The 20,352-nt window shown below is 40.8% G+C and overlaps 2 protein-coding genes across 2 annotated transcripts in view; both read right to left on the minus strand.

Moving 5' to 3' along the window:
• LOC114240653 (soluble calcium-activated nucleotidase 1) overlaps positions 1–20,352 on the minus strand; it is a 441,880-nt gene that overhangs the window by 292,404 nt on the left and 129,124 nt on the right. The window lies entirely within an intron of this gene.
• LOC114240702 (uncharacterized) lies at positions 1,384–20,233 on the minus strand. Its single transcript, XM_089734142.1, has 11 exons — positions 20,143–20,233; positions 19,250–19,454; positions 18,613–18,733; positions 16,233–16,394; positions 10,497–10,589; positions 10,243–10,398; positions 9,045–9,212; positions 7,557–7,763; positions 5,494–5,631; positions 3,226–3,362; positions 1,384–1,906 (listed from the first exon to the last, which is right to left on the minus strand). The coding sequence occupies exons 1-11, from the start codon at positions 20,225–20,227 to the stop codon at positions 1,753–1,755; spliced, it is 1,626 nt and encodes a 541-aa protein (XP_089590268.1). The 5' UTR covers positions 20,228–20,233; the 3' UTR covers positions 1,384–1,752.

Genomic DNA, 20,352 nt, shown 5'->3' on the forward strand with positions numbered 1-20,352 from the left:
CGGCTTTTTCCCAAAGATTTCATTAAAATATCTAAAAAAAAACATACATTTTATATACATTTTGATTAAGCAGACCGTTACTGTAAGAAAAACCTTAAAAAGTACTGCTTGTGAAATTCAATATTTTTGACGATTAGTTCGTATCGTAGATTGGAGGAAATCGGGACCCTTTCCAAATCCAACACAAATTTTCAGCAATTGGCAGCAATTGTTAGGGTAATACCAATAAAATTGAGATTAAAATGGTTCCAGGGGCTTAAATTTTTATATACGATGAGTTATTATTTGGTTTATTACAAAATATACATAAAAACTGAAAAAAAACTAGCTTGACCCGATTTACCTTGGCTTCGGGGTGAATCAGGTTACGTATGGGGACAATAGAGTTTTTCGATAGGGCTAACACTATTTAGTTGTTAGGTAAGTACCTAACTTTAGGTACCTAATTAACTTTTTAATATCTTTAATGAGTTACAAAGCTTTGATGACTAATTTGACTAAACTATTTAATATTCTTAAACACAAAATAAAACTCATTTTCAGTTCAAGAAAATTAAATCTAACAACTCAACAAAAGTATTGTAACATCCCTGATTTGTCCCTATTCTAACTCTGGTCTCTATTTCCCCCAATCTACTGTAACTTGAATTCTCAAGTTAACGAGTTAAGGATAGTTCTATTATTTTCTTGTTTACAGAATAATTAATTCGAAATTTATATAATTGCAAGACTGCCAACCACACTACTGGAATTTATTATTTGATTATCCAGTCGCGTAAATATATTCTTGAAATTGAAATACATAATATAATAACTAGCTACATAACGCATCAAAGAATCTAAAAAATTATATTTTCTCCTGTAATCTGTAGGTACTGTGAAGAGGAGAAAGAAACCCCTCTTAAAATTTGTGCTCCTGTATCTTAGATGGCAAAGGGTATTTATTGTTCAGAATTAAATATTTTCTTCCCTGACATAGCCAAAATATTTAATGGTACATATTTAATACTTTAGTGTACCCACGACAAATCCGTGCGAGACGCACGACTATATAGCTTAGAGTCTTACAGCCCCTTGATGTCAATTAATAAATAAATACATAGAATTATGTGGCTGCTACAAAGTCCGTCGCCACTTCGTAAATTAAGCCGCATCGTCTACGTAGAACGATTTCAAACTATTTAGGGGAAGCTGGAAAAGAAGTGACAAAAAAATATATAATTAAAATGTGCCATTAACAGAAAGAGGTTTAAAGGTGAAACAAGAAAAAAGATACAGTCCACTGTATTCTTAGAGTAAGTATCCTTGGCATAAGACAGCTTAATTAAAAAGACGTTTAAGTACTCTGCGATCTGCTCAATGCTGCTGCTATCTCGCTAACACTCATAAGTAACTGTTACCATCAGGCAGATTAGTTAGCTCATCTACATCTACACACATAGCAATGAATAAACGAAATGAAAAATTCTGAAATGGAAGAGAGTGGTAGATCTTCCTATTGTCGTTTTCTTACAAGACTCGTGACTCACATATTTATATTGTATCCATGAACAGAGTTTTATTAATAATTTTACGGTAAAAGCATTATTAAAATCGAAGCAACTATATTATTAAGGAACTAATATATTTATTCATCTCTTTATCACAATAGCTTTTCGGTAAATAGGTATTAGACAAAAAAAAACTGGAATTAAAATAAAATAAATTAGAATAAACATTTTGACAAAAGGAAAACATTATCAAAATCTAATTTCAAATAGGAAACTGATGTGAGGGTAATTTGACAACCGAATACAGACTGCTAAAATCGCGCGCCCATAGACTATAGCGTTTGTGGATTTCTTCCCTGGGCATATTTCGCACCAGCGCGGTTTGTGATAAATTTCTTCGATTTTTTGATGTTGCACTGGAAAAATAAACAATCTTTTTATTTTATTATTGACGTAATAGTACGATTTAAGGCTATTACATAACGGGGCATTATCTATACTAATATTATAAAGCTGAAGAATTTGTTTGTTTGAACGTGCTAATCTCAGGAACTACTGGCCTGATTTGAAAAATTTTTTCAGTGTTAGATAGTCCATTTATTGAGGAGGCTATATAACATCACGTTAAGACCAATACAAGCGGAGCACCAATAAAGAATGTTTCAAAATCGGGTTTTTTCCCTTTTGAGAGCTTCCGCTGCGTGCGCTGCAGAAACGGTTAAAGTTTCGCTAAAATACAGTATGACAGAATTGTTCCCCTTTAAAAGATTTAAAAAAAAGTCCGCGACAGCATGTCTATATGTTAAGGCTGACTCACTATAACGTTTTTAGCTAACCAAATTTGTTTTTTTTGCATTATTTGTGAACTATTTCACGCGGACGAAGTCGCGGGCAGAAGCTAGTTAAGCATAAAAACGATTTTATTGCTGCATCTAAGTGAGAATAGAATGGCAATGTATCTTACTTCACAACGGATATCAGAGTAATGATACGAAAGTACGATTATGAACATATTCTGCCACAATAAATCTTCCCCTTAACCCTTAGACTGCCATGTAGGTCACCGGTGCCCTACGTGGCGCACTGAAGTAAATTTGTCGATTTCTCTCTTCGAACTTCTTACTAAGGCACCGGAATATCTAATAGACTCTGGGAAAGATGAATCCGTAGATACTGAGAATGAATCTATTTCTAAGAGACCTAAAAGACTAAATTATACATTAACAAATAAAAGAATGCAAAGTTAGGCAATCCAGGTGCTTAGTAACAGATATCGGCCAAATTACTTCAGTGAGCCGCGTAGGGCACCGGTGACCTACATGGCAGTCAACGTGTTTATGTTCTACATTAAAGCATTAATTTTAATTTTTCTCAACATAAAATTGTAACTAAATTTGTGACTTTGTAACACTTCCTTTCAAAATAGTAATAATAATAATACCTAATATTCTAGACAGTAATCTCTATTTAATATAGTAGTAATTAATACAATACTAAAAATTATCTCTTCATTCTTAAGGTTAAAAGGTATAATTATGTAAAAATAAAATGAAGAACATCTAACAAAAGCCAAACTTTTACAATTTTGAACTTGAAATATTAATAGTGGTTAGCTTAAAAGGTTGTAATTTTACAATCAATATTGGGCAAATTTAATGTATGTAAATGCATCCTGGATTTATGAAAACATATAGTTTTAAAAAAAAAAATCAATAACAGATTATTATGTACTTACGTCAGAGAGGGATCTTTACACAAGGGAGTCTTCAATGGTACCTCAAGTTTCTTTTTCATCATTGGACAAGGAAAATGTGCATTGACTAATTCCAATATGCCTTCTTTAGTAGCATTAGATGCCTTCTTAGTTGTTTCCTGTGAAACAAGTGCAGATCTCGATTTAGGGATGGCGGAAAACTTGTTATGAATGTATATTGTATGAAAGATATGTGGAACTGGTGGGGGGGGGACGACAAATGAATGCCAATTCCATTCCGTAATGTTACGAGGGCTGCACCAAAAGTATCGGGAATGGAATATTTCCACTGTTCCTGTCATATTAAAATCTTTTTAATTGAAAACTCCTTGTTTTTAAAAATCGAATACCATTTATTTATTTAAAAAAAGATTCTCGGTCTTGTCACGAGGTTTTGTCAAACTTGTTTAGTCGTTGAGAAAATGGAATTGACTCGAGAAAATTCAAGAGCGATGATTTATTATGACTTTCGAAGTGGTTTAACACAAAAACAGTGTGTTGACCGGATGATTTCTGCATTTGGTGATGAAGCCCCATCCAAAACCACAATTTATCGCTGGTTTGCTGAGTTTCAACATGGACGTGTCAAGCTCAGTGATGATGCCCGTCAAGGTCGTCCAAAAACTGCAGTCACCCAAGAAAACGTTGATGCTGTACGTAAGCTGATTGAGGAAGATTGACATGTGACATACCGCAAAATTCAGGCAACTTTAGACATTGGCATGAGTCAAATACAAATAATCTTGCATGAACAATTAGGTATAAAAAAGTTGTTTTCCCGATGGATACCGCATTCGCTCTGTGAAGAGCAAAAAGCGGCTCGCGTTACTTGGTGCGTCAGAACTCTCAAAAGATTCCACGCAGGATCCTCAAATGCTGTATACAACATTGTATCAGGTGACGAATCCTGGATATACGCGTACGAACCCGAAACAAAAAACCAGTCACGAGTTTGGGTGTTCGAAAATGAGTTAAAGCCAACAAAAATTATTCGTTCACGGAGTGTTGCAAAAAAAATGGTGGCCACGTTTGTCTCCAAAACCGGCCATATTACGACTATTCCTCTTGAGGGACAAAGAACGGTTAATGCAGAATGGTATGCTAGCATTTGTTTGCCACAGGTAGTTTCTGAACTCCGTAAAGAGAACTGCAACCGCCGCATCATCCTCCATCACGACAATGCGAGTTCTCACACCGCACACAAAACAAAAGAGTTTTTAGAGCAAGAAAACATAGAATTATTAGACCATCCGCCGTATAGCCCCGACCTAAACCCTAATGATTTCTATACTTTCCCTAAAATAAAGAATAAATTGCGTGGACAGAGATTTTCATCACCTGAAGGAGCTGTGGACGCCTACAAAACGGCCATTTTGGAGACCCCAACTTCCGAATGGAATGGTTGCTTCATTGATTGGTTCCATCGTATGGAAAAATGTGTCAAATTTCGCGGAGAATACTTCGAAAAGCAATAAATACATTTTTAAATAGTAATGTTGTGTCACTTCGTTAATTCCCGAAATTTTCAGTGCCGCCTATGTATAGAATAATGTTGACTTTAATTTTTCTTGAAATAAGGGTTTCCAAATAGGGTATGTAACTATGTTCGGAAATGACTCTTTGGTTATCAATTCGGGCGCGAAGCGTCGATAGATCGACTCTCTATTAATGCGTAGTAATAAGTGCGGAATGTCGGAATACCGACTATCGCAATGTTTGAATAAATGTATGCGGTATCGACCTGTAGGGATGTTTCTCAGCGCGCGCATGTGTAAATAGTTTTTATTATGCTAATAACATTTATAAATAACCATTTCATTTTTTTTTGCTTCACAGCAATGATTTTTTAATTTTTTTCACGTTATAGTTTTTTATAAGGAATTTTTATCTTTCAAAATTTGAATTTGCAATTTCTGCAAATTCTTTGAATATAAGTTCGACACTAAAAGAGATAATGGGCCGCGTTAATCAACTGTTGTTGTACAAGAAATATGATCAGATACTCCTACTGCGACTACAAGCCCACTATTCTATATTCCAATTTTTTAATTATGAATTGCTGACATTGTTCAATAAATTATAATATGTGTAAAATGCAAAATGAAACAACTCCCTACTTACAGTAATTTGCTCACAATTGAAAATCTCTAAGCACCGAATTACGATTGCTAAAATAATATTATAAAATAATGAAGTATGAACTATATTTTTTTGTAGTGTAATAAAGAAATATGATTAATAACGTAATACTTTCTCCCCAGTTTTGAGTTTATCGCTCGAATCACGCGTTATAGTTTTGCACCACTTCCAAATGTTTTCATCGGCAGCACCCCGACGATTCAATCTTTCCGTTAGCTCCGCCATATTCCGAATGGGAGTTTGTCGAATCTGTGCACAAAGTATTTTATTGTATGACAAAAAATACGAATTTTAGACAGTTAAATGTTCCAGTGCGTTTTTCATGTTTTGTATGTTTCAAATGTGTAAGTTAATAAAAGAAACTAGATGATGTCCTGACTAGGTATTTTTTTTTGATAACGCCATCTTGGTTAGATGCCATCAATTAAGAAAAATAGTCTTATTATTCGCCAATAGATGTCGGGAAGAGTTGATTATTGAAAACACGAATAAAACAACATTTTCTGAAAATAAATCGTAGCTAGATCGATGTATCGCCTCCGAAATCCCCTGTATACCTACTAAATTTTATGAAAATCGTAGGAGCCGTTTCCGAGATTCAGATTATATATATTATTATACAAGAATTGCTCGTTTAAAGGTATAAGATAAGACAAGATAATTAGATACCAATATTATAAACACAAAAAAGAGTTGTTTTGTTACGTTTTCACTTCTTAGCTATTCAACTTATTTGCCTATACGTTGTCAAGAGAAGCTACAGAAAAGGATCACTTTCTTAAAAATAAAACACTTTTTGTGTATTAACAATAACATAATTTAAATTTAAAATTAGCATAAAATTAATGTGCCACTTTCGTTAGGTTTTAAACTTTAGCATTAATTTCTTTGTTAAGCTTTGCGCTATATTCGTTTATTTATTTATATTAATTTCTATATTTATTATTATTATATATCGCTTTATTTATTTCTGTTTTAAATATGCATTCTTCGTCTTTCATAGTAAGCGTTATTCTATTTTAATTGATAATACTTTATTTCCTCATCAGTCTAGTGATTCGTGACTCGTTAGTTCATTCAGTATCTTTGTTCAAGATACATTTGATATTTGGAGGCTGTATCGTCATCATGTCACTGTCACTGGTTTATGTTTGTTTCCGTTAAATGCTTACGGATGCGTCACAAGGTAGCCTCTTTGCTATAGAATATTATCAATCAAGAGAATATTTTGAGAGTAATTTTATTTGGGCTCAAAACAAAATTTGCTTCTTTGCTACTTTAACTAAAATATATTGTATTCGTAGATAGGGGACCTTCCGTGCTCACTTTCAGAACCTGGTCCCTCGTTTGTTGGGGGCGGCCGGCGCGTTAAGCCGGCTTCTGCCCAACGTCGGGGGGCCTGACCAGGTGACGCGCCGTCTCTATACGGGGGTGGTGCGAGGGGGCCCTAAGAAGACGACGTGCAAGCTGCTCTGCACGCGTTTTACGCAAGAGCATGGGTGATGAAAGGCCGGCTATCCTCGACCCACTCTGCTCACTCTAACCGGCGCCATCTAGGCGGGCTTCGGATAGCCTGCCGACCGAGAGGGCTGGTGGTCGTGGCGCCGACGACCGCCGGTCCGGCGTCCCGAGGGGGAGGGTGATGGGAGAGATGTGCTCCGCACTAAACGCTTCACTTTCCTCCCTTTGCCTCTTCATGAGTTCTGTCTCATGCGAGGTTTGGACGTTGGTTGTTGAGCGACAGGAGGTTTTAGTCAGTTCGACTCTGACATGCTCCGCCCTCTATCCCCAGTGGAGGGCGGAAGTCTGGCAATTTCCTTCTGACCAAAAAAAAAATATTCGTAGATAGGACAGACATGTATGCAGTGTACCCGCTTTTAAGCGCTCAAACCAAATCGCAAGCACGTCGGAACGTGAAAACCCATCGTTTGGCATCGATGGCATTCGCATAAGGACTATGAAATCCTTCAAATCGAGAATAAATCGTTTCCTTACGACAGTGCCACCACCCCATACCAGGCCACCAACGGCTTAGATAGAGCATTAATATGCTATAGCATGCTTCTACTATTCATACTCTTATAAGTAACAGGAAATAGTATAATCGCGAACTTTCTCCAGCGCCAGAAATGAACAAATTTGAGAGTTAAACAATTAAAAACACACACACTCACCGCAGCCGGTTTCAATTTCTTACTCAAGAAATGTCGCAAAGAATAAACTCCTGCAGATTTCTCACTGGCCTTCACACTTGGCTGTGACTGAAGTAGCTTGAACTTAGCCGACTGAGCTAAACTAGTTGCACCCAAGGAACTGCGCGCAGCCGGCTCCTTAACAACCTCCAAGACCTCCAAGCTTGTGTCGTGACGTAACATTAAATCCTGGTAACATATATTATTACGCCGGTAAGAGTAACGCCATCTATCGCCGAATAGTCAAACGAATATCCAAGGACCTAGTAGCACCTAGAGCGCTTGAGAAATACAACGCCATCTATTGTCAGATAGCGGAAACGACTACTAGAAATGTGTGGAATATTCTCGATAATTCTATAAAAGCTATAAAAGCATTGTAGAGATGGCACGCAGTCAGTCAGTAATCGGAACTAATCGAAGCGAAACAGCGAACGGATTTTTTTTTTTTTTTTTTATTGCTTAGATGGGTGGACGAGCTCACAGCCCACCTGGTGTTAAGTGGTTACTGGAGCCCATAGACATCCACAACGTAGATGCGCCACCCACCTTGAGATATAAGTTCTAAGGTCTCAAGTATAGTTACAACGGCTGCCCCACCCTTCAAACCGAAACGCATTACTGCTTCACGGCAGAAATAGGCAGGGTGGTGGTACCCACCCGCGCGGACTCACAAGAGGTCCTACCACCAGTAAAACAAGAGGTCCTACCACCAGTAATCACCTGAAGCGAAGCCGAAAAAGCGAATTGAGTGTTTTAAAGTGCTTGTTGTGTGTTTTAAGTGTCTAGGTGTTGAATACAGTGTTTTAGTTGTACTTTGGTGGAATTGTATTTATCCCGAACCCCAGCGCATAACAATATTAAAAGAAACATATCCAAAAAACTAGTTACGTTGAAGATCTGAAATACACATATAGAATGCTTAGAGGCACAATGTTATGTATTGGTTTCGGAAGCGACTTACATTATCCTTTGCGACGTCTAGGTCTAGGTCAAAGGATCTTAAAGATAATAATTAGTCTGTCCGGATAGCAGAAGTTACGGGTGTGAAGATGTCGGTCTGCTTTCAAAAAGAACACTTTGTATTTTAGTCGTATTCAAAAAAGATTCTATGTAGGTAGTTTAGGCTATGTTTTTTTTTTATATTCACCATATTATTCTTTTTAAATTTAAACCGTATTCACATTCCTGTTGCTAATTAAAATCGACAATTAAAGTGGGTTTTTATTTTACTGTCTTTATGACTTTAAAAAGCACATTAATCATTTCATACATTCTACTAGTACATACATTATACTAGTTGTACGTACCGTAGCCCAACACGACGGATTCAATTTGTTTACTCAGTATTGTATTGTATTGTATTGCGTAGCATTGCTTTGCTTTGCATTGTATTGTATCGTATTCAAGTCATTTTATCAGTTAAGTTCATATACAAATGTAAGCATATAAGTAAGCCTATTAACGTACACGCATTTTCGCAAGATCCATATCAATCTTAATTCTGGCAGCAAGTTCAGCGCGTAGTTCGTCAACGAGATACGCCCAGTACTTGTTGACACGTGCGTAGTCATTCAGTTGATTCCGAGGTAGATAACAAAAGATCCTCTTCGCTATAGCTGATGGTAACAATTGTACCTTGAAATCAGGAAATTTTACGCAGTCTGTATAAGAGCCATTTCCGAACCCAAAATGAAAGTCACCTACTTCCTTACCTGATATAAACAATATATATTTATATATTTTTTTTATTGCCCTCGTAGGCAGACGAGCATACGGCCCACCTGATGGTGAGTGGTTACCGTCGCCCATGGACTTCAGCAATGCCAACATACATATACATATAGTTCACAAACGTTTCCCATTTGTCAAGCGAATTGTTTTCCTTTTTGGTTGATACCTCATTTCAGAATGTAGTTCATAAAATGAATTTAAGTGTGGTTTGATTGTGGTCGAATTTCGACCAATCGGTAAAGACTAAATTAAACAGGCAAGCTTACAAACCGGTTAGAAATCTTTTAGAAAATTAATGCTTTTTGAAACCATAAGATAAAGGGAAGGTAGCTGGTAAATGCACATTGCGTGCAATGTAAATAGGTCCCAAAGTTTCCAGAATTAGGTTATAATAATAAACTTGAAATTTTAAGTCGGAATGACTTTATTTATGCGTTACCATATAGGCACTGGTATCCACTTAACACCAGGTGGGCCGTGGCCTCATCCAGACACCTAAGCAATAAAAATAGTTTCCAACACGATAACATTTAAATCTCAGCCTATATATTTGCAACAAGCATGAATTAAGTTGCTAAAAAATATAATAGATCTATATATACATAAAAATGCTTATTGCTGTTCGTTAGTCTCGCTAAAACTCGAGAACGGCTGGACCGATTTGGCTAATTTTGGTCTTGAATTATTCGTGGAAGTCCAGAGAAGGCTTAAAGGGTAGATAGATATGAAAATGCTCGGAATTATATAAAAACAAACAATTTTGTTGTTCCTTTAATGTGTCCCCCGTCGGACGGATTCCTTTTGTTTGTTTTGAGTTTATTTTATACAAAAGTTTAGGTCTTTTATTTATCGATTGAGGCACTACGAAGTCTGCCGGGTCAGCTAGTTTAAAATAAAATTAAAGACACTTCTTGTTGCATTTAAGTAAACCTACAAAGTCAACCGTTTCGATCGTTTCCGGTTTAGATCTGTTCACTTTCCAAATTTTCCTCGCGGTACCGTCTTTCAGCATTATCTCCAATTCTTCTAATTTCAAGTTTTCTCGCATTGATTTCAGTGTAGCATTCCACGCTGCCAAGTTCTCTTCTAGCTAAATCGAATGAGAAAGTTAGCAGTTACAGTTACAGCCATAAAAATGAGAATTTCAACTAAATATATACGGAAAACGACACTGGAAATCATTATTACTTCTTTTTCAATCGGATTTGTGTTCACATTTTGGCTTTTATCCGGCGCTGATGTTCCCGGCACACGCGACGCCGGTGACTGCTCTTTTTTGTCCTAAAACAAATAAGTTAAGTGATTTAAAAAAGAAAACTCCTTTAATATTATCAATTTTTTACTTAATCACAATCTCTCAAAGTTTTCGTGCTCATGAGATACTGTTAATTCAAAATAATCACCTCTAGATTACTATCTATGTATTACATAAAGTCTTAAAATTAACATTAACATAGTCGAAACATTAACATATTATTACTTTACTTAAAAGCGGTGTTAGTAAAACTTATAAACAGCAAGATAATTCTGTAAAAGAAAAAAAACATAAACACGGAAACGACTAAAGCAAATTTAGTCCATTAAAAAAAATTGACTTTCTATTCGCTTTACTAAAAAGCAATTTTAAATCATATATGCCGTGCGACTTTTGGTATACTTTTCAATGGGACAGAGGATAGGACTCATTCCGATAGAGGCACCCGTCACGTGCGGACGTGCTCATCGTCCACTCGATCGCCCGGTCTTTGTTCGCCCGGCTTTTGTTAGCCCGGCCATTGTTCGCGCGGCCTGTGTTCGTGGTACATCTGCCGACTAAGTGCTCTTTCTGGAAGTTTTTATTTGTTTTGTTTCCTTTTGTTGTTTCTGTGTTCGTGGTACATCTGCCGACAAAGTGGTTTCCTGCAAGTATTTATTTGTTTTGTTTCTTTTCGTAATTTCTGTTTTGTTGTGCTTTTTCTTTGTCCTGTAGTAATCGCGCCGCATTGCCACCTGTGTTCAATAGAACCGCTCAGGTCCGAGAAGTTGGGGCCTCGCCGCAAGGCGAGTGTTTTCAAGACCCGGGGCCGCCCCACCTGGGTACTCAGCGATCATGGACGCTGTATTCGCGGAATTCCTCCGACTTCGCCACCCACAGCTCGCCTCGGAGTTTTTGGCCTTCAAGGCCAATCACACTGCGAGCCCTCTCGAGGACTCCGCCGCGCTCGCTGCTCCTGCGTCGCCTGTACCTGCGTGCAGAGCTTCTGCATTGAGCACCGCAGCCTCTGTCGTGCCTGCCGCTCCCGTGTCGCCTATACTGGCGAGAAAAGCTGCTGCGTCGTCCGCCGTGACCATCGTTTCAGCTGAGCGATCATCCGCGGCCTCCGTCGCGCCCTCTAAAACACCTACACTTGCTCGTAGGTCGCCTGCACCCGCCTCCTCGTGCTCCGACTCTGACTCGGACATGGAGGTCGACCTCGCCCCCGCCTCATCGACGGATGGATTCACCCTGGTACAGAAGGGTAAGAAGCGTGCCGCGGAGTCTCGAGCTCCCGCGGCCGCTAAAATTAGCAAAGCCGTGAACGCGTCGCGCCCCCGCCCTCAGACTCCCGTTGCGCCCCCAGCCCGTGCCACTCCGTCGCCGCGTCCGGTGGTACAAAATAAAACCCAGACCCCTCCCCCGGTTATCCTTCAGGAGAAGGCAGCTTGGGATCGAGTTTGCCTGGCCCTTAAGGCCAAAAATATAAATTTCACGAATGCCCGTAACCTCGCGAACGGCATTCAAATTAAGGTTCAAACACCCGACGACCATAGGGCCCTCTCTTCTTACCTCCGTAAGGAGCGTATAAGTTTCCATACGTATACGCTCCAGGAGGAGCGCGAACTCCGCGTTGTAATACGCGGAATCCCTAAAGAGTTAGATGTAGAGCTCGTAAAAGCCGACCTGTTAGAACAAGGCCTACCAGTGAATTCTGTGCACCGTATGCACACCGGTCGCGGTAGGGAGCCATATAATATGGTTCTAGTCGCTCTCCAGCCTACCCCCGAGGGTAAGAAAATCTTTAACACACAGACCGTCTGTAGGCTCTCTGGTATCGCTGTCGAAGCCCCCCATAAAAAAGGCACTCCTAGCCAGTGCCATAACTGTCAATTGTACGGGCACTCTTCCCGTAACTGTCACGCGCGCCCCCGATGTGTTAAGTGTTTGGGCGATCACGCCACGGCCCTCTGCGCTCGCGACCAAAAAACCGCGACGGAACCGCCTAGCTGCGTCCTGTGTCGAACACAGGGTCACCCCGCGAATTACCGTGGTTGCCCCCGAGCCCCTAAAATAAATCGCCGCGTCGCCCGCCAAAACCGCCTCCGAGCTTCCGGCCCAGACATCAAAGCCTCGGCACCCTCTGCGTCGCAGGCTAAGCCAGCGTTCGTTCCGGCGGCGGTGCCCAGTGTCTCGGCCTGGGCAAAACCGCTGCCGTACACGAACACGGCTACAACTCCCTCCTCCGCGATTCGTCCCGCCCCCGCGACTCGTCCCTCTCCCGCGACTTGCCCTCCGACCGCGTCCGATAATCTCGCTTTAGCGATCGACTTCTTTCAGTCGATCAACTTTGAGCGCGTTAACGCTTTGGGCGACGCCATTCGCGCTGCCTCCACTGCACAACACTTTATCGCCGTTGTGCAGGAATACGCCGACGTATACGCGTCATTAAATACGTACGTCCTCCCCTCACTCCGCCGGTAATCAATGGCGTATATAAGTAGAATAAAGCCCCTATCCGTAACGATAGGATTTTTTAACGCTTACGGTCTCGCAAATCAACGTGATCAGGTTTCTGACTTTTTGCGTGACCACCAAATTGATATCCTTTTAGTGCAGGAGACCCTACTTAAGCCCGCGCGCCGTGACCCTAAAATCGCGAACTATAACATGGTCAGGAACGACAGGCTCTCTGCCCGTGGTGGTGGTACCGTCATTTACTATAGAAGAGCCCTGCATTGCGTCCCGCTCGATCCTCCCGCGCTCGCTAATATCGAAGCATCAGTGTGCCGAATCTCACTGACGGGACACGCGCCGATCGTTATCGCGTCCGTTTATCTTCCACCGGATAAGATCGTTCTAAGCAGTGATATCGAGGCGCTGCTCGGTATGGGGAGCTCTGTCATTCTGGCGGGCGACCTAAATTGTAAACACATCAGGTGGAACTCACACACCACAACCCCGAATGGCAGGCGGCTTGACGCGTTAGTCGATGATCTCGCCTTCGATATCGTCGCTCCGCTAACCCCGACTCACTACCCGCTAAATATCGCGCATCGCCCGGATATACTCGACATAGCGTTATTAAAAAACGTAACTCTGCGCTTACACTCGATCGAAGTAGTTTCAGAGTTAGATTCAGACCACCGTCCCGTCGTTATGAAGCTCGGTCGCGCTCCCGATTCCGTTCCCGTCACGAGGACTGTGGTGGATTGGCACACGCTGGGCATCAGCCTGGCTGAATCTGATCCACCATCGCTCCCGTTTAACCCGGACTCTATCCCGTCTCCTCAGGATACCGCTGAAGCCATAGACATCTTAACGTCACACATCACCTCGACATTAGATAGGTCATCGAAACAAGTTGTAGCGGAGGACTTCCTTCACCGCTTCAAATTGTCCGACGATATTAGGGAACTCCTTAGAGCTAAGAACGCCTCGATACGCGCCTACGACAGGTATCCTACCGCGGAAAATCGTATTCGAATGCGTGACCTACAACGCGACGTAAAGTCTCGCATCGCCGAAGTCCGAGATGCCAGATGGTCTGATTTCTTAGAAGGACTCGCGCCCTCCCAAAGGTCTTACTACCGCTTAGCTCGTACTCTCAAATCGGATACGGTAGTAACTATGCCCCCCCTCGTAGGCCCCTCAGGCCGACTCGCGGCGTTCGATGATGACGAAAAAGCAGAGCTGCTGGCCGATACATTGCAAACCCAGTGCACGCCCAGCACTCAATCCGTGGACCCTGTTCATGTAGAATTAGTAGACAGTGAGGTAGAACGCAGAGCCTCCTTGCCACCATCGGATGCGTTACCACCTGTCACCCCGATAGAAGTTAAAGACTTGATCAAAGACCTACGTCCTCGCAAGGCTCCCGGTTCCGACTGTATATCTAACCGCGTTATTAAACTTCTACCCGTCCAACTCATCGTGATGTTGGCATCTATTTTCAATGCCGCTATGGCGAACTGTATCTTTCCCGCGGTGTGGAAAGAAGCGGACGTTATCGGCATACATAAACCCGGTAAACCAAAAAATCATCCGACGAGCTACCGCCCGATTAGCCTCCTCATGTCTCTAGGCAAACTGTATGAGCGTCTGCTCTACAAACGCCTCAGAGACTTCGTCTCATCCAAGGGCATTCTTATCGATGAACAATTCGGATTCCGTACAAATCACTCATGCGTTCAACAGGTGCACCGCCTCACGGAGCACATTCTTGTGGGGCTTAATCGACCAAAACCGTTATACACGGGAGCTCTCTTCTTCGACGTCGCAAAAGCGTTCGACAAAGTCTGGCACAATGGTTTGATTTTCAAACTATTCAACATGGGCGTGCCGGATAGTCTCGTGCTCATCATACGGGACTTCTTGTCGAACCGCTCTTTTCGATATCGAGTCGAGGGAACCCGCTCCTCCCCACGACCTCTCACAGCTGGAGTCCCGCAAGGCTTCTGTCCTCTCACCCCTCCTATTTAGCTTATTCGTCAACGATATTCCCCGGTCGCCGCCGACCCATTTAGCTTTATTCGCCGACGACACGACTGTTTACTATTCTAGTAGAAATAAGTCCCTAATCGCGAAGAAGCTTCAGAGCGCAGCCCTAGCCCTAGGACAGTGGTTCCGAAAATGGCGCATAGACATCAACCCAGCGAAAAGTACTGCGGTGCTATTTCAGAGGGGAAGCTCCACACGGATTTCCTCTCGGATTAGGAGGAGGAATCTCACACCCCCGATTACTCTCTTTAGACAACCCATACCCTGGGCCAGGAAGGTCAAGTACCTGGGCGTTACCCTGGATGCATCGATGACATTCCGCCCGCATATAAAATCAGTCCGTGACCGTGCCGCGTTTATTCTCGGTAGACTCTACCCCATGATCTGTAAGCGGAGTAAAATGTCCCTTCGGAACAAGGTGACACTTTACAAAACTTGCATAAGGCCCGTCATGACTTACGCGAGTGTGGTGTTCGCTCACGCGGCCCGCACACACATAGACACCCTCCAATCCCTACAATCCCGCTTTTGCAGGTTAGCTGTCGGGGCTCCGTGGTTCGTGAGGAACGTTGACCTACACGACGACCTGGGCCTCGAATCAATTCGGAAATACATGAAGTCAGCGTCGGAACGATACTTCGATAAGGCTATGCGTCATGATAATCGCCTTATCGTTGCCGCCGCTGACTACTCCCCGAATCCTGATCATGCAGGAGCCAGTCACCGTCGACGCCCTAGACACGTCCTTACGGATCCATCAGATCCAATAACCTTTGCATTAGATGCCTTCAGCTCTAATACTAGGGGCAGGCTTAGGGACCCCGGTAACCGTACTCGTCGAACTCGACAAAGAGGTCGACGTGCAACCTAACCCATGCATCAGCCCGCTGAGTTTCTCGCCGGATCTTCTCAGCGGGTCGCGATTCCGATCCGGTAGTAGATTCATTCGCGAAACAATTGCTCTTGAGTTGTTAGGTCTCCTTCGGAGGCGCTCGGGCAGTTGTTAGCAAATCCCACCCCTCTTGGCTGAGCCTTTGCTCGCCCACCTGTCCTGGTGAAACTGGAAAGGCCTTCGGGCCACCAGTAAACTTTCAATCATAAAAAAAAAAAAAAAAAGGATAGGACAATAATTGATTTTTATGATTGCTATAAAATACATGAACTATAAAAATACATAGAACAATAAACACCTTTTCAACATTTGGGCTTTTAATAAGAACACATTCCTCCAAATCTTTTAACTTCTGATGCTGATAAGCATCGTACAAGGTTTGGGCTCTTCGTAATGCCGTCCACATGATGGGCCCGCCAGATGCAATCAGTAGTTCCATTAAAACGATTGCCTGCGCCTCCTGAACACAGATTTACTACTTAGATACTATTTAGATACTAATAGACTAGTCAATAACTTTGTTAATATCGACTGACTCGGTGGTGCAGAATTTAGCACCCCTAGCAGTTACACCGGGGGTGGTAGATTCGATTCCCACATCGGGTAAACATTCGTGTGATGACCAGGTTAGTTTGCTCTTTGTCTGGGCACTTATTACCTATATATGGTGGTGGTAGGAGCTCTTATGAGTCCGCACGGGTAGGTACCACCACACCGCCTATTTCTACCGTGAAGTAGTAATGCGTTTCGGTTTAAAGGGTGGAGCAGCCGTTGTAACTATACTGAGACCTTAGAACTTATATCTCAAGGTGGGTGGCGCTTTTACGTTGTAGATGTCTATGGGCTCCAGTAACCACTTGACACCAGGTGGGCTGTGAACTCGTCCACCCATCTAAGAAATAAAAAAAAACGTTTACGCCGTTTGGCATGCTGTACACCGAGTCTCTTATACGATTATAGCATGCATACAGCACTGTTAGGTACCTACTAGATTCCATAGACGTGTATGCCACTACTGTCCTCGAGAGATGTCTGCAGTCCCAAGTCGTTCATGGACGCTTGGTACTTACTTGCTTACATAAAAAAAATGTACTTTCCAGAAAACTCTAACACAGGCATAATGTTATGTATCGCACGGTGTTCTATTTTGTTCATTGAGTTTTCAGTTGTTTCAAATAAATACCTTTTTTTTAAGTTTATAAGTATGTATATCAATCTCTAGTACCCATAATACAGGGAATCGTAATTTGGGGTCGGGTAACATGCGTGATTTGGTCCCACTTATTATTATTAAATTCGAATGCTCCATTTATCTACGGAACGATAACTTTGCCCGCTACTCCAGTTTATCAGATATAAATTTTCTAATCAAATACGTAGCTTTATTGCACAGATGGGCGGGTAATAAACACATCACAAATCTACCTTAAGACGTGAGATTAAAGTCTCATTGTATTGTATAACGGTTGACCCCCCTCAGAACGTTATTGCTCTATAAATAGGCAGGATGGTGGTCCCCATATGTAAATTAAAAGCCCATGAATTGAAGCTAAATTGAATGAGAGACGAACTAGCAGTCTGTCTTGTATTATTTTTTTACTAACACGCTATATACTAGTGGTCAAACTCAAAAGTATGATGTCACACGTGAAACACATAGACAATAACACATATAAAATATTAAAATTTATTTTCTAAAACGTCATAATCTTGATTTAATAAGTATATGTAAGAATATTGGGATATAAATTATATAGTGATTTCATATTATATTTAACGTTAACGGTATTATTATTTTATCTATTTATTGTATGTAGGTATTTTCTTTAATAATGTATTATTAATAGTACACCGCAACATACCTGCTGTTTGTTTATCTGTCCAGAATTTCTGATAATTAAAAGGTTGTCTGGAAGAAATCGTTTTAGCGATAAGACCGCCTATTGTACAAAAGTATTTGCTTGGTGATTGTTTTCTAATGTTAATTGGGTTTTTTGGTGTGCAATAAAGTATGTTCTCTCTCTCTCACACACACAATGGCAATATTATATCTATACTAATATTATAAAGCTGAAGAGTTTGTTTGTTCAATTGAACGCGCTAATCTCAGGAACTACTAGTCCGATTTGAAAAATTATTTCAGTGTTAGATAGCCCATTTATTGAGGAAGGCTATAGGCTATATAACATCACGGTAATACCGATACAAGTGGAGCACCAATAAAGAATGTCTCAAAATATTTTCACTTTTTACGTTAGTGAAGTCGTGGGTAAAATTTAGCGTTATGCCAAAGTAACTATTCCACGCGGAGTCGCGGGCAAAAGCTACTTTGTATAGAAATCGCTTCACACTAGTTATTCTTTTTTGTAAATCATTTTTACCTTTTCAGAGGATTCAGATGCCGCTTAGCGCCATACGCACGTACAGTGTTTCGAGTTTTGGTCAAGTTGCCAAAAAAAGAGGCGATAATTTACAAAAGCTGCTCCCCAGAAGCGGAAGTTTAATGCTAGTCAGAGCTGATACGATCTACCCTCAATATCTCAGTCCACGATGCCATACACGCAGCCGAGAATATACTGAGCTGTCCAATTATAGTCCAAGATAAAGTGATCTAGAGTCCACGACCTTACCATTGAGGAATATCGATGCAAGCAGAGACCTTACTTACCTTTACTTACCTTTTCCAAAGTAAGAAACCAAATTCGATTGTTCTTCATTGCTTGTGCGAGCGTGGACACCGGGATTGCTGTTCTGTTGTGGTCCATCGGAACTTGGTCATAGCAGCTCAATACATTTTTCCTGTCATAAATAAATAGTACAATAATACACCGTATTATATTTTCTGATTAATTGACCATGTACGAGAGAATGACCAGGAGAACTAAGTTAGAAGAATTATGTTGTACAAAGGCTTAATACAATCGGATAAATAACTTTCCTAAGCTATTGTATGTTGTTTTTATTATTTTAATAAGATAAAGGACAAAAATAAATAAAGATTCGGTAAAAAGGGATAAAACATATTCGTATTTTTCTAACCAGATTTTTTAAATTTCGTTATTCCTTATTATAAAAATGACAGATTTCTATACTTTTTTTTTACATATTTTTTTTCCATTATTTAACTCCATTACCGACGAATGTTCCAAAAACTCTTACCAACATCAAAAAACGTATCAACTGCAAAGTTTTTAAGTTGATAGCTCCAACCGCTAAGGCGTTGCAGTTAAAAAAGAATTAATTTCAAGAAAACTCAACTTAATACCAACATACAAATAACTATTGAACAATGAATTCATCAAAGAGATCGCTTACTCGCTGATCGACATAACAGAATCCTTCGTTCTACAGTTCCATATCGAATTCAAAAGCAGAGACAACGTCCAAGCACTTCTGACATCTTCGAGCAAAGCCAGCACGTAACGTTTCTTGCTGGCCCACGATAATCTTTCAAACCAATTCTTAGTAATCAGAAGATTTCTACTAAAGCGCAGGGCTTCTTCTGAAGCGTCCGCATTTTCTGAATTACGAAAAACACAATATCATAAGAATAGTTTTTTAATAGAGTTATTAGGGTACAGCAACTGACCTACTTTGAAATGATTACATATGGATAGTATAGTAATATAAAATAAATTCGTGTAATAAAAATCAAACCCGCAAAATTATAATTTGCGTAATTACTGGTGGTAGTACCTCATGTGAGTCGGCACGGGTAGGTACCACCACCCCGCCTATTTCTGCCGTGACGCCGTAATGCGTTTCGTCTTGAGGGGTGGGGCAGCCGTTGTAACTATACTGAGACCTTAGAACTTATATCTCAAGGTGGGTGGCGCATTTACGTTGTAAATGTCTATGGGCTCCAGTAAACACTGGACACCAGGTGGGCTGTGAGCTCGTCCACCCATCTAAGCAATAAAAAAATACAATCGTATGTTCATAATTTGTATGTTTTTACTTTTGTTATAGGAAATATATTGTTAGAATGCCTCTGTCGCAGACGCTATAGCTGTTGCATTTGTATTGCAAATATGTTATGTAAGAAGAATTGCAAAACTAAAAATGTAAACTGACTTCTTGTCTTGGATCGCGAGTTCACGTTGGCCTATGGCTTCCAGTAACCACTTAACGCGATATGGCTTGTGAACGCATCTGCTGTGTGAACGCTATAAAAAATATTAACCAAGAATTATTCAACTTATACCCACCGCATACCATATCCGAAAGGATCATGTCGTTGATAAAGTTCACTTGCTTAGTTAAATCGGCAAACGAAATAGATTTCATTTTCATTTATTGCTTAGCAGGTCGCAGGCATTCAATAATGTTAGCCCGTCAAACGATTTGTCAAATAGGTACTAAAGCTAATTTAGTTTTTACTACCATCGACAAGGTCGATCCTGCAATGAGCACGCATA

The sequence above is a fragment of the Bombyx mandarina genome, chromosome 17 (assembly GCF_030267445.1).
Source record: "Bombyx mandarina strain Sakado chromosome 17, ASM3026744v2".
Classification (NCBI taxonomy): domain Eukaryota; kingdom Metazoa; phylum Arthropoda; class Insecta; order Lepidoptera; family Bombycidae; genus Bombyx; species Bombyx mandarina.